The sequence below is a fragment of the Phoenix dactylifera genome, chromosome 9 (genome assembly GCF_051530095.1).
Source record: "Phoenix dactylifera cultivar Ajwa chromosome 9, Ajwa_hap1_PhDact_Kaust_v1.1, whole genome shotgun sequence".
In the NCBI taxonomy this organism is placed as follows: domain Eukaryota; kingdom Viridiplantae; phylum Streptophyta; class Magnoliopsida; order Arecales; family Arecaceae; genus Phoenix; species Phoenix dactylifera.
Window position 1 is genome coordinate 30,331,012 of NC_143198.1, and position 14,442 is coordinate 30,345,453.

Sequence of the window (14,442 nt, forward strand, 5' to 3'; positions counted from 1 at the left end):
AATGTTGAATTGTAAATTAGAAGTTACTTGTGCATTTTGGGATGAGTCCGATTACCATCAGAATTTCTTTCCTTGCCCTATGTTATAGATCACTAGAAGAGAGGCAATGATTGTTTTTCATACTTACTTTTATATTTGAGAATGTATATTTCTTAGTTTGCATGTACCAATTCATGTATCAACATGCTGGATCTGCATCATGTAAGAATATTTGATTTACATGCTGCATCTATGTCCTCTCGCACTTGCCATGGCAAGATAAATAATTTGTCTCTCTTTGATTTATATGCAATATTATAGTGCTCATCATATGATTCTTCTTTCAACACTTAAAATCATCCAATGATACTCGAGATAATTATATTTGACAAAACACGTATACATGCTACTTGTCAATGCATGTGAATTATAGAGATTTTAGTTGCATGTCAATGAAGAGCATGTGGGTGTTACAAGAAGTGGATTTATTTTATATATATACATATATTCACAGGCTTACATGATATAGGTGCACGACATACTAAGACCAGAGATCAGTCCATATAATCACAAATGAAGGGCTTGATTGAAAATCATCAAGGACATCTACTCAAGAAGCTAAAAAGCGAGGATATGTCAAAGATTTAAAGAACACGAAAAGAGATAATTTTCCTCTGTATACATCTCCAGAAAATACAATTTTATTGGTCTGGCATACCATCTTTAGGTAAAGAAACAAAAATGAGAGTGTATCGGCTGAGTTGTATGTCATGATTTATCAAAAACATATCTAAAGCACATTGTTTTTTTTTTTCCTCCGAGATTGATCAATTTAACAATCTTTTATTTATAAAAAAAAAGTAAAAGTAATTTAAGAAAAAAAAAAACAAATAAGTTTTGGAGATCATCACAATATCCATCTATTTTCTCATATGCATTGCTGTGCTCTGGGTGCTCATCCAACAAGTAAAAGTCCTGCGCAACTCAGCATATTATTTACAAACTCTATTATAAATTTTAATTATTTATTTGGTCGACTGTTATCCCCTCGGCCACACCTGAGGATCACAAGTTTTAAAGGACAAGATGAACTCAGCTATACATTGTATAGCATACGACACAAACTCGCGCGAAGAAAAAACGTGATAGGGTATAGGGTACAGCTCGGGCCGGCGGTTGTTGAATGTTAGAGCCGACCAACCACTTGACAGCCGACCAATTCCTTCGGCACCCACGCAACAACCATCCTTTTCAACTCTCTCTTTTAGGGGTGAATGAAATCGACCAACGTTTCGAGTCACAATGCTTGGTCTGCTTTCGGCGTCCGGCACTTCCTTTACGAAGAAGAAAATCAAGAAACTCTTTTGGAAAAAGGGGCGTAATTCGGGATTCGATCAAGGACTGTTTCGTCATTTGGCTCCCACGACCGCACAAAACGGGGAGGAAGGAAGGGGAGAGGGGAAGGCTGCCGAAGCGAGAGAAATACCAGCAGTTGGGACTTCGTCTCCTCTCGTTTCTTGAAGTCATTGCAACTCCTGAATCCGATCACCTCCGTCCTCTTCTCGGGGTTCGATTCCATCGCCTCCCCAGTTCTTGATGGGAGAGGAAGAGGAGACGATTGATAGCTCGTTTGTGGGGTTTGATCGAAGCTTTTGATCGCCTCCGGCTGCGATTTGGTGGGGATTTGATCGAATCGGAGGGGGGAAGGGGGCGCCGGAGATGAGTACGGGACGGAAGACCGTGCGTGACTTGGCGGAGGAGGCCAAGAAGCGCATCGTGCTGCTCCTCATATGCGTCTTCGGCCTCTCCTATCTTATGTCTTGTTAGTCCCTTACCCAGTTTATTGTGCTTGATGCTTGCTTTCGGCTTTTTGGTTGGTTTTCTTGCGTTTTTATTGGTGTTGCTTCTCGGAATACAGCCCATGTGGGGAAATTCGGTTTTCTTATGATTCTTTCTCGAGGTTTGTATACAGATCGATAGATTCAGGTAACAAAGGTCTGGTTCTGGATGGCGGTGATTTATCGCTGATTCGGGATGAACTGTTTAGATTCGACTATCTTCTTCATAGTTTTTATTCTGTGACTAGGAGTTGGCTGTAAAATACAAAAATTGGTTCTTTTTTTTTCTTTTACTTTACTATTATTTTTTTTAAAGTAGCTTCCTTTGTTTTATTTACTTAAATGAATTTCACTTGAGCAGTCTTTCTTGGAATTATTACTCTAGTTGCAACATTATCAGATGAATTATTCCAAGAGTATCCAGTGCCACTGAATTAGTTCAATACTGTTTCCAGACTCATCTATTGCAAATTAAATGGTATTATCTTTACACAGTGATAAAGATATAATTCGAGGCAGGGTATCGTGTAATGTGCATTTGGGATTAAGGGCATAATATTGTTAGTATATGATGGGAAAGAGAAGACTAGGTTGAGAATTATCTTGATTTTGACATTACATGTTATTAAAGCTGAATCAGTTCTTACTTGGTTACAAGGGACTAAAGTAAGGTAGATTTGGCATTAAGAAGGTTTTAGATGATGGGAAAGCTTATCTTGGGTTGATCTCTCAGCTGATTTTAGCAACTAAAGTATCTAGTAAACTCTGGAGAAAAGATTGTAGAAATTTCCATCGAAGTTGCAAGAAGCAATGCAGAAAAATAGAGAAACGTGCACATTAACTAGCAGAGGGATATGTATAATGGAGTCTTTACTGCATATGGGATCTTGGAGCTTTCACCTAGAGTTGGAGTCTGGAGTTATCAGTAAGCATGAAAGTCATCATGATCAGAGATTAGCGAAAGAGGAACCATTTTTAAAATTTATCTATTTTGGATTTATGAACTAAAATATATTCAGTACATTGTCAAGACATTAACAACTAAGCCCAGATAATAATTAAACTAAAACTTTGCAAACATAATTCTGGAAAGTAAATTATATTTTTTAAGACGATTTTCTACTCGAAGCATGGCTTGTTTAATTAAAACTCACATGACCAACTCCAAGTCGCATGGAATGTAGTGATGTACAAAGTTGCATGTCACCTAAAATTCCCATATGGATTAAACATGAAAAATAATAAGCTGATCCACCATTATGCTCTCTATGAACTCCAAGCACCTCAAACTTTTTCCTCGACCAAACAACAAAGTCTTCATGTAGTGGGCCATTTTAAACAACTGATTCAGGTTCTTCCTTATGGTGTGTCCATGATTACGGTTAAACTTAACCAACAGCAACTCTGATCTGATATAGCTATGTATGATTTCATCCAAGCCTCTCTCCCCTTCAAAATGCTGGATCAGTCTACACTCATTATCTCATGGGCTAATTGTTCTTGAATTTGTTTTTTTTGTTGTTGTTCCTACCACCATTACTGTTTATTTGCTTTCCTTGTTTCTAGAGTCACCAATCATCCTCATTCCTGCAGTCTTTTGTTGAGGGCACGTTAGCCTTCTTGTTCTCTATACATCCAGCTTTTTATGAATCTTTTGGCTTTTCCTCAGAAAAATGGAACACTGTAAGCTTGAATGCATGCTCCATTTATAGCTAAAAACTAGCCATTATTGTGCAAAGAAAGAAGAAGTATTATTCCATTATATTATAAACTTATAATTGTAGCAGTTTGCATGGATATGCAGCAAAAGTACACCAATAGGGTGAAATTCTTAAAAGCTCGTGAATTTTGTCTGCTTTCTATTTTGGGCGACCTTGCCTGGATACCATGTGTTGGCCCTTGATGGGAATTTAGGAACCAATGGATGTTGTGTTGGACCTAGGTATAGGTTTGCTGCCCATGATGATTAAAATTTGGAATTTTTCTTTGTCAGGCCAGTGCCTACCACACCTGGATATTACCATGCTCTGTGGCACTCTTTAAGATTTCTCTATTACACTGTGACATAGTCACATAGTTTTCTTGCAGTCAAGAGACACTTTGACAAGTTAATATCATTCCCTATGTGAAGGATGAAATCTTTTAAAAAGTGGAAGCTATTTTTATTTGTTTCTTATATAGTTCTGTTTCTGTCATAGCACAGCCATCCTTCTATTTTCCAACTTAGCAATTCTCATTAATGGGGATAAATCAATCAGCTGTCTATAACAAGGAGCCATAAGACTGCCAAGCAGGTCACTTCACATGAGAATCATAGGCATCTAAAACAGAATCTGGGATAACCCGAGGCAACTGATCTACATACATGAAAAGGTGCCTCATATTCTCTCTTGATATTGTCGCAATGTCAACAATATCACTGCTATTGGTAAATACCCATAAATCACCTGAGTTTACTCTCTTGAGGCTATCATGGCAGAAGGGGCATGACTGCGATCTTAAATGCCTGCATCCACCATTCATTTGATTTTAATCTCGTACAACATTATAGGTAGGAGCATATACCTGTGCTGAAGAGTGCAAGCATTTGATGGAGCCATATGGTCTATTTTTACCATTCCCTCTTTCTTCTAGTACAAGAGCCAAAATAAGCAAATACAATTTTTGAAGAAAATAATATTGCATGAAAGCAAAGAGCAAAGTTGTATCTCAATAAAGTTGCAAGAATCCCTTGAATCTCGTGCAAAAAAAAAAAATGGGGTGTCTGATACCATTCCTTGCCCTTTATCTTATCCACTCAGAGATCCTGTGATGCCCGGTTGTCTAGTTCAAGGCGTATAACCTTCCTTAAGCCCCTAGCATGTTTTTGTATGAGCATGAAATATCTTGATCACCTCAACCAATCCCATCTGCTCCCATTCCATGCCAAAGTTTTCCTTCACTATCATTAGCAGCATGATTTACATCCATGACCACATCACGTTGTGTACAAAAAAGTTCTGCCATATTGTGGACATTTGATTTCTGTTTAACTTATTTTGGTGCTAATTACATTCAATTCCGTCCCTTGTTATTGTTTTTCGGATGACCATTTCTCTGTAATCTGTCATGTATTATTTTCAATCTTGATTTTTTTTTAAAAAATGCATAAGAATAGAAAGTTGTGTAAATAATTTAATTTGAAATAACGTTGTTCTGATAACTCCTTCCTAAAGAAATGAATATATTATAAGATAAACTGTTGCATACTTTCTTCTTCTGTGGATGTCACATATGGTATCCTGCTACTTTTTTTATTTTAAAATTTATTATTAGTTCCAAAAAATGACTTTTTACTTCTTTCTTTTTTGCATTAAAAGTGCTAAAATCATCCACATATTTTCCTCTTGTGAACACAAATGCAATATTTTGAGGGTCTATAAAGCACAAAGCCACACTTATCTGTAGAAATATGCACTGCAATTTCAATTTGTTCTTCTTTTTCCTTGCTTATGAGCCATATATTATCTAACTGTGAACATAATCACTTATCAGTGACGAGCTCCTCGGTTTGGGTTAACTTGCCTGCTGCTGCTGCCTTGATAATGTTTTTTCGTTACATATCACTTGATCTCGATGTTCGAAGAAGGACCACAACATCTAACAAACAATTATTGGTTGACCCATCTACTCGGAAGAGATCTGTTGAACTTCTCAAGTTTCCACCTGAAAAGACAGATTGGAGAACAAAGGTGAATTCTCCTGCTGCCGAGGAAGCAATTGATCAATTTTCAAGACACCTAGTCTCTGAGTGGGTGACAGATCTCTGGTACTGCCGTATAACGCCTGACAGGGATGGGCCAGAAGACTTGGTCAAAATTATTAACGGTGCCCTAGGAGAAATATCAAGTCGTGCAAGAGATATAAATCTTATCAATCTTCTTACCAGGTTTTGAATTTTTAGATTCCCTTATATATTATATTTGATAATGATATCTCTGGAAATATTCTCTTTCTTTTATGAAAGCTGTATGATTTATTGCAGGGATGTTATTAGCCTCATTTGCAATCACTTGGAGCTTTACCGTCTTTGCCAGGCGAAGATTGGGAAGCAGGAATTTTTAAAGCTCCCCATGGATCACCAAGATACACAACTGAAACAAGTCCTGTTGGCAGATAACAAGTTGCATCCCGCTCTATTTTCTGTTGAAGCTGAGCACAAGGTTGTTGCTACTCCTGAACATACAACCTTTGTATGTTATGTATATGTATATCTGTTTCTCTCTCTCTCTCTCTCTATATATATATATATATATATAAATATGCAAGCTAGCATGCATATATGTATCGCCAACTTTATTCATATATTCAATTTACTGCTGCATGAATGTGACATTTGTTATTATCAAAACTATCCTACTTTATATTTCATGATTTTATTATATCATTGTGGGTCTGTGCTTTCACGAGATTCATTAAATGACAATCAGATGCTTCTTTTTATTCTTGCCCATATATGTTTAGTGGCTTAACCAACACCACCACCACTCTCCCCCCTCCCCTCCGAAAAAAAAGGGAAAAAGAGTCATATTTGGTTTATATTTACTTTTCTTATTTATCGCACTATTTGGAAGTTTTTCTCATTTTTTTCTCTGCTTTAACTGTTATCATACTACTCAAAAATTATTTGTATGACTTATTGTATTCATCTTAAAAGCGAAATGATTATGGTTTTGCAAATATTAGTGGTTTGAGATAGTTCTAGTTGGAGATATTGGTTGCATGCATACATGTTCATTTGATTTCTTATGGCCTTTCAGAATGCGAAATTATATAAATTAGAGAAGGTTGGTTCGAGACTTTCACATCATAAGTTTAACAAGGTTGAACTTGTGGGTTCGTCACCCTGTTCTCTATCGGCATAACAGGAGCTCTAACCATTTCTAGGATGTTGGTTCTAACCAACCTCATCTTTTTACTCTGAATAGTTCCAGCTCTTTCTTATGTTCGTTATAGTTCCACAGGTTTTCTTATGTTCATTCCAAAGAGCTCGGTCCATTACCTGTTAATAGCATTGTTTGTCAAAGTTCAAATTGAAGTCATTGAAATTTGATTTTTATGATAGACCACCAAAATCTCTTTAAGGGCCTGTTTAGATGATTGGGCTGAAAATCCTATAGGATTCATGGGCTGGACCAATACAACCAGCAAGATCATAGGATTACAGGCTGGTATGCCTATATTCATAAATACCGAGGAATATCTTTGGAGTGGGCCGAGGTCTTTTTTTTTTTCCTATGGGATTCGAGTTGGCCATTCAAAAGCTGTTCCTGAGTATTTATGAATATAGGTCCAACCTACCCTAAATTCTATAATCTTGCTGGTTGTACTAGCCCAACCAATGAATCCTAAAGGATTTTCAACCCAATCATCTAAACACGCCCTAAATGGATCCTATGGTTTAATCTAAAATATCACTTCATTTTTTCTGAATTTTTTTATGTGGCTTTTGGGCTTATTATACTTTTCTTTTGCTTCAATATGAGTTGGAGTCCTTGTTCAACTTCCTCTTGCCTTCATGACTTCTAACGATCACCTTGAATTTCTTAGCCTATTAAAGTCTCTTGTGAATATGTCCATTTTTCTTTGGTTCTAGTAGGTTTTAAATGTCATTTTTGGATTTTAGGAATTTCTTGAATCTTTTCCACCATTTGTTCTTTTTAGCTGTTTAGTTCTTTGTTACCCTCTTTGTCTCACCAAGTTCTTTGTTACAACTCCTCGCCGCACACACCCCCAACACCCCCCCCCCCCCCCCCCCCCCACCACATCCCCACCCCCTTGTGTGCCCTATTTTTGGTTTATGAATTAATTTTTCATTCAAAAGAAGATTAACTAATACCACCAAATATACTTTTTTAAGTCAATCCATAAAATTACTTCTGATTCATTTCTCATTCAAATGTCCCAGGTTTTGCAGTATTTGATGAATGGTCTCATGTCTTTAGTTTTCAAGCCTGAAGACCTACAATGCTCTTTCTTTCGACATACAGTCAGAGAGCTTCTTGCTTGTACAGTTATTAGGCCAATTTTGAACTTAGCTAACCCGAGGTAGTCACTTGTTTTTCAGTTTGTATTACTTTCTTGATGTTCTGCTGCATTTATCTGTTGTTAGTTTGTGGCTTCAAATTTCAATTTGCATCTCAGGCTTATCAATGAAAAGATTGAAGCTTTGGTTCTCTCTTATGGGAACAAGCCTAATAAAGGAGTTACACTATCAGCAGAAGCGGCACCCCTAGTCAAGCCAAATGTGTCTCCAACACTGTCAGCTGATCAATTTTCTGGATTCCTGGATCACTCGAGTGTTGGGGTTGAACTTGTGCAGTTTAGGCATGACCATCCCAAAGCCAATCTAGATGAAGAGACTAAAAGAAATGCTAATGGGATGCATTTTCGTAAGAATCCAAATAATTCTTGTTCTAATTCATTAGGCATTCGAGATGCAAAAAGTGTAGCTATAGGCAATTATCTCAGACCAAATTACATGTCTACAGATACCCAGAAATTAAATTCAAATAGTACTGTTCCTTCAGAATCCAGAAATAATGATGGCAAGAAAATTGCGGCTGCTAACTCTGGAAGCGAATGGGCACGGATGTTGGATATTATTTCCCGTAGAAAGACTCAAGCTCTTGCACCAGAACATTTTGAGAATATGTGGTCAAAAGGACGAAATTACAGAAAGAAGGAAGCTACAAATCAGGTTGCAAAACAAGTTGCACAAAATGCATCTCTAGGGATTACCAATACTTTACATCATTCTGCTGTGCCATCCAATACCTATAAAACACCAAATACTGATATGTCTAAGAGAATCACTGCTTCCTTCCAACATGAGGATCAGTGTCGGGTAGAAAGCTTGCATATCCAGAGTGATAATTGTGATGGTTCAAATTATCATCAGATACCATCAAAGCAAGAAATGACGGAAAACTTTGATGAGGAAGAGGACGAACTAGAAACGGAGAGCTCTTATCCGACTGAAGATGATGAAAACAATAATGTGACAGGTCTTGATTCTCCTGGAACCAGAGTCTGGGAGAGCAAAAATAAAAGAAATGCTGCTGTTTCACACATAAGACATCCTCTTGAAACTTCTGAATTCCGTGAAGCAAAGAAGAGTGGTAAAGGTCATGTCTGCTATCCGAGGACGTCAAGGACTTCATCAGGAAGAAAAAGGTTAAGGTCAAGAAATCAGAAGGCTCCAATCTGGCAGGAAGTTGAACGGACATCTTTTTTGTTGGGAGATGGCAAAGATATCCTAAACGCATCTAATAAAGATTCAAAAGGAGAGGAATTGAGTGATGAACCGGAGGTGGAGATCTTGGGTAGAATTTACAGTGGATCTGTTGCTTCTTCATCTGCATCATCCATTTCAACATCTGGATCATGTCATTCTCTGAAGTATCCTGAAAATTATGTCTTGGCAGATTCATTTCTGAAGTTAAGATGTGAGGTAGTCTCTGACAGAGCCCCCACCCTGTGTTTGCATGGGATGTGCTTCAATTCTCAATGTGGGTATACTGATACTAATGTATCTAGGCTGATTTTCTGAAACAGGTATTGGGGGCCAATTTTGTGAAGAGTGGTTCAGGAGCATTTGCTGTCTATTCTATTGCTGTGACTGATGCAAATAACAATAGCTGGTCTATCAAAAGAAGGTATACAGACAAGCCTGTAGATTATTTTACTACAATGCGCTTCTGATAATCATGTAATTTGAGTTCTAACTCAGTATACAGGACTTTCATGTTTTCATTGCTTGATTTATATGAGAAATATTGTTCTTTCTGATAGATTGTGATGTGTAGTTTCTTTTATTAGGTTTCGCCATTTTGAGGAACTACATCGGCGCCTCAAAGAGTTCCCTGAGTATAATCTTAGCTTGCCACGCAAACATTTTCTATCATCAGGACTAGAGGTGCCTGTTGTCCAAGAAAGATGTAGATTGCTTGACATATATTTGAAGGTGATATATTCATTTTCTGTTATACTTTGTTAATAGCAAGAAATATGGAAACTAATTCAAGCTATACACATGACCATAAGATAATGTTGCTATGCTTTGCTTTCCCCCACCTTTGTTTTTTGTTGAGGGGGTGGCTGGCAACTTTATGGCATTTTACTTACAAGGTACTGCTAGATCATAGTTGTTAGAACTTCCCACAACCTAGAAGACTTGTCGGTGTGGTTGAGGTGACTCATGTTCCAAGCTGTTGGCATGAATGGAATCTTTTTCTTTGTTAAGAAAAGATGGAATCTTCTCTCCTGACTACATTGCATGTCCCTTCTGCATGTATCCAAGAACAATGGCTCATGACTCCGCTCCAACTTATGAACATTTTTTTTTTTCCTTCTCGGCCCATTTATAATTTTGCTAGGACATTGCTGCTAATATTTCAGTAATACTTCTATCTTTTTCTGTTCCCCAGAAGCTTCTTCAGCTTCCGACAATATCAGGGTCTATAGAGGTCTGGGATTTCCTCAGTGTTGATTCGCAGGTTGGTACCTTGTCTCATGCAAATGTCATCCTTCTCTTTTCCACGACTATCTGTTCACTTCCTTTTGGTAGAAGAAATTACTAATACATTTACTGTATAGTGCAGACATACGTGTTCTCCGATTCCCTCTCTATTATCCAAACACTGTCAGGTGGTCATTTATTCTTTAAATGTGGACCACATTGTTTATCCATATCTTCTTTTTGGTACCCTAGGAAAAAACTTTTCTCACTAAATTAAACCCTTGGCTCCCATATGTTTTGCAGTTAACCTAGATGATAAGGCATATGAGAAGAGTGCAAAGGTTGGCAGCTCAATCGAAGATGTGAATGATCAGTTTTATAGTAAGGGAAAAATTTCAAGTAATGGGAGTAAAGAAGATGCTGCACAGATGGATAAGACCTACAATGAATCAGATAGTTCGCGATTGAAGAAGGGAAACATGGAGCAAAGTTCAGGATTTAGTGCTAGCAAAAAAGGCAATAATCTGTATCAGGATAGTTCAGGGAGTGATTCAGATAACAGGCATCAGAAGAATGCCTCCTGTTCTGGCAAATCTGATGTGCCCAAGAAAGTCGCAGTAACAGAAGCTGATAGTCTGCAAGGGGCATCTGAAGTTGTTGAAGCTGCTGGAGACTCATCTATTTCCACTCAAGTAGGTTATATGATTTTCCATATAATTGCAACATAAAGACTCATGCCTATTTTCTAACTTCTATTTTTGTGCATTTTTCTTTTCATATTCATGCTAAATTATATTTCTTGTGGATCCTGTGAAGTTTCTATTATATATACAGTTTCCCTATAGAACTAATGATGCCTTTCCTTTTAATTCAGTGGGTGCCCCCAAATTTGAGTGTTCCCATATTGAATTTGGTAGATGTCATCTTTCAGCTTCAAGATGGAGGCTGGATCAGGTACGTGTAGTTGTATGGTTAGTAGAATACATAAGTTTGTTTTTCATGGCATCCTACATGAACCATTTTAAAATGGTAGTGATATCCTCTCTCTCTCTAACATAGGCGTCAGACATTTTGGGTAGCAAAACAGTTATTACAGTTGGGAATGGGAGATGCTTTTGATGATTGGCTTATTGAGAAAATCCAGCTTCTCAGGAGGGGAGCAGTAATTGCTTCTGCAATCAATCGTGTTGAACAAGTAAACTCTGGAACCATTTGCTATTCTATTCATAGATCCAATGCTGTAAAACAATTTGTAGCACATATTATAGTTAAAGTATCTGTTCATGTTGCTTATAATCATTATAATGATTGAATGTCCCAATTGCTGGAATTATAACGTATTGTAATCTGTTTGTTCCATATCTGCTTTTAAGTTTACACAAACATGGTATTCAATTAATTTGAGTTAAAGCTTGTCATCAGCCACTATATATATTTTGAATGTGCTAATATATTTGTTCCTTCTTTTACTTTATGCTAAATATAGTGGCTTGATTTCTTTTACTGGAATAGATACTCTGGCCTGATGGAATCTTCATAACTAAACATCCTAAACACAAACGCCCCACCCCAGTTTCTTCACCGGGATCTCAGAAAGATAGCATAAAAGAGAACTTGCTCGCCTCTGAACAACAGTTAGAAGCTGCTCGTCGTGCAAAATTTGTCCATGAGTTAATAATTGGTGAGACAGTGTTTCCACTCATTCTTCTGAATGATTATTGCATTTTATTGACAAATATTGCTTTGGCTCCTTTTTCTTGATGAAGAATAAGAAAAGAATTAAATTCTTGTGTTGAGGCATATCAAAAGGGTTGTACTTTCGAGACTGATTTAATATGAATTAGAGGATGATATTCTTTGTAGTTGCTGGAATGATGTATTTACATCTACTTTTCATTAATATAACAGGCCTCTTATCATTTGTCTTGCCATCTCGTTCCATTATCAAATAACTGTTTGCATGTCAGGTTGGCTTGTAATTTTTGATTTATACCTATCCCATAAAACCGATCCCGTCATAACTGTAATATTAGAAACTGGATTTATTGAGGTTGCCAAGGTCTATCACTTAAGGTTATCAATGAGGTTATGTTTCTCTGTACATGTCCAATTCGCATTGATCGTATAGATCTTCAACTGATTCAAGTTCTTATGTCACTGCACAAATATATCAAGAAATGCTCTTTGTTATGCTTCTTGTTTTATCTTTGGAAAATTCATTTACTGAAAGAGCCTGGACATTTTTTGCGAATGTGTGCTTTCCTTCTAAGTTCTAGTATACACGAAATGGTTTACTTTTACGATGATAATTGCTATGGAGTTCTACAAAGATTTTTTTATATGCACTTTTATGAGTTTCGGCGGTAATACTACTGGAATGTGAGACATTTTCCATATGAAAGGTCATTATGTCGAAATGCTGCTAATAGCTATATAAATTGACGTGACTAGTATAATGTGGGACAATATAAACAGAGAAAAAAAATGCTAGTCTTGAAGAGGATACCGTGGAGAAATACTTGTTACTGTTGCTAGAACAATGGCTTACAATTGGAAAAACTGATATCTTAAATATTCGACAAGCTGAATCCTTCTTATAGAATGCAGTCAAAATGCAATATGCAATCATTATATCGATTATTTTATATGTTCTCAGAAAAAATTTTGATTATCTTAAAACTTTCTCACAATTGCTGGTCCTGATGCAGTAAACAGAATTGTTTCCCATCTAATCTTCATAGTATTTAATATTATCATTGTATTTTGTGCAGACAAGGCACCAGTTGCTCTTGTTAGTATTGTTGGTCGAAAAGAGTATGAGCGCTGTGCTCAAGATATATATTTCTTCCTTCAGGTAATTTTTTTTGAAAAACTAGAGTTCCTTGATTATAACATTATTGGGTAACAAATTGCGACTTGATTAATAATATTTGGAACTATGTTACTTCATCCATGCTGTGGTTGACTGTTCTCACGAATTTTGTTGCCCAATTTAGGGCTTGGTGGCAATTGTCACCAACTCGAAAGCTAATGCTAACCAGCCATAAACTCTTGAAAAGTATGCTTTGTTTGTGAGATGCTTAATGACATGTTTGTAGCCGTTTGATTTGATGTTTTGCTGTACAGTCCTCTGTTTGTCTGAAGCAGCTGGCATTTGAGCTTCTGGAGCTACTTCTTTTATCTGCATTCCCTGAGCTTGATGATCTTGTAAGGCAATGCCACGAAGAAAAAGAGCAGTTCAGAGTAGTTGAAGACAATAGATGAACCTGCTCGCATCAAACTATGATTCATAATTCCAGCTTGCTGAATGTGGTTTTGCTTGCACTGGCTGGTCATGGGCGAGGTAGATTTACTTCACCCAGAAAACATTGCCACTACAAAAATCTGGCTAGATGGGGTTGTTGCTTTTGTGCCATCGGTTGAAGACTTTGAAGTATATCCATCTGTTGTGGGATTTGCTTGGTCTCCCATTAGCCTGTCCGAACGTGTTTCTTTGCAATTGGATAAACATGTCGTATGTCTTTATCCATGGAAAGCTACAATATTTTCTTCTCATACCACTTGTACAGTTGATTCTTTTTTCCCCTCCCCCCCCCCCCCCAAGATTTTCTATACTTGATTTTTTGTAATCAGAGAAATATTGTATCGAGGCATCTTAATGAGATAATTGTCAGTTTTGTATATCTGTTTATACCAGACTGGGCTTTTTTGGTGAATCAATGATGTAGTCGTCACGTTATGCGTGTATTCTAAGTTCGTTGGCGTTGTGGCAGGGCTGTTTATACCCAGGTTTCAATACAAAGATCGGAATGGTGGATAGATGTCCTAGATCAAGCATGGAAGTCATAAATAAATTTAAAATTCATAAATTCATACAGTAGCATCAGAGTCTTGAGGTCAAATATTCCATGCATTTAGATACAGGATATCATGACCAACATGATGTGCCAAGAGCCAAACTAGTGTCTCAACCACGAGTATTTGTGCAGCTTTGGGAAGTCAGCTCGCAGAGAACCCTGAGCTATAAGCACCGTCCGGGTGAGTATTTGTCCCCTTTTGACTGCCTTATGCCTACAGATCCATCGCTTTCATGTAAGAGCTCCTTGAATTCGAAATCCAGTCATC

The 14,442-nt window shown here is 37.2% G+C and overlaps 1 protein-coding gene across 3 annotated transcripts; it reads left to right on the forward strand.

The window, feature by feature from the left end:
- Positions 1-1,364: 1,364 nt before the first annotated feature.
- LOC103708990 (phox (PX) domain-containing protein) lies at positions 1,365-13,998 on the forward strand. Of its 3 annotated transcripts, XM_008794125.5 has the most exons (16): positions 1,388-1,801; positions 5,352-5,745; positions 5,842-6,019; positions 7,765-7,904; positions 8,001-8,248; positions 8,348-9,309; positions 9,414-9,514; positions 9,678-9,822; positions 10,286-10,354; positions 10,460-10,505; positions 10,621-11,009; positions 11,192-11,271; positions 11,377-11,512; positions 11,830-11,998; positions 13,089-13,171; positions 13,444-13,998. In XM_008794125.5, exons 1-16 carry the CDS (start codon positions 1,699-1,701, stop codon positions 13,579-13,581), a joined length of 3,381 nt encoding a protein of 1,126 aa, XP_008792347.2. In that variant the 5' UTR covers positions 1,388-1,698; the 3' UTR covers positions 13,582-13,998. The 3 variants fall into 3 exon arrangements, with proteins under 3 accessions (XP_088561065.1, XP_008792345.2, XP_008792347.2); XM_088704939.1 differs by having other exon boundaries at positions 1,365-1,801; positions 8,001-9,309; positions 13,416-13,998; XM_008794123.5 differs by having other exon boundaries at positions 1,365-1,801; positions 8,001-9,309.
- Positions 13,999-14,442: the final 444 nt, after the last annotated feature.

Coding starts and splice junctions, on each gene's coding strand:
- LOC103708990 (XM_008794123.5), top strand. CDS start 1,699: ATGAGTACGGGACGGAAGACCGTGCGTGACTTGGCGGAGGAGGCCAAG. Junction 9,310..9,413: donor TTCTGAAGTTAAGATGTGAG/GTAGTCTCTGAC, acceptor TTTCTGAAACAG/GTATTGGGGGCCAATTTTGT. Junction 11,272..11,376: donor CAAGATGGAGGCTGGATCAG/GTACGTGTAGTT, acceptor TCTCTAACATAG/GCGTCAGACATTTTGGGTAG.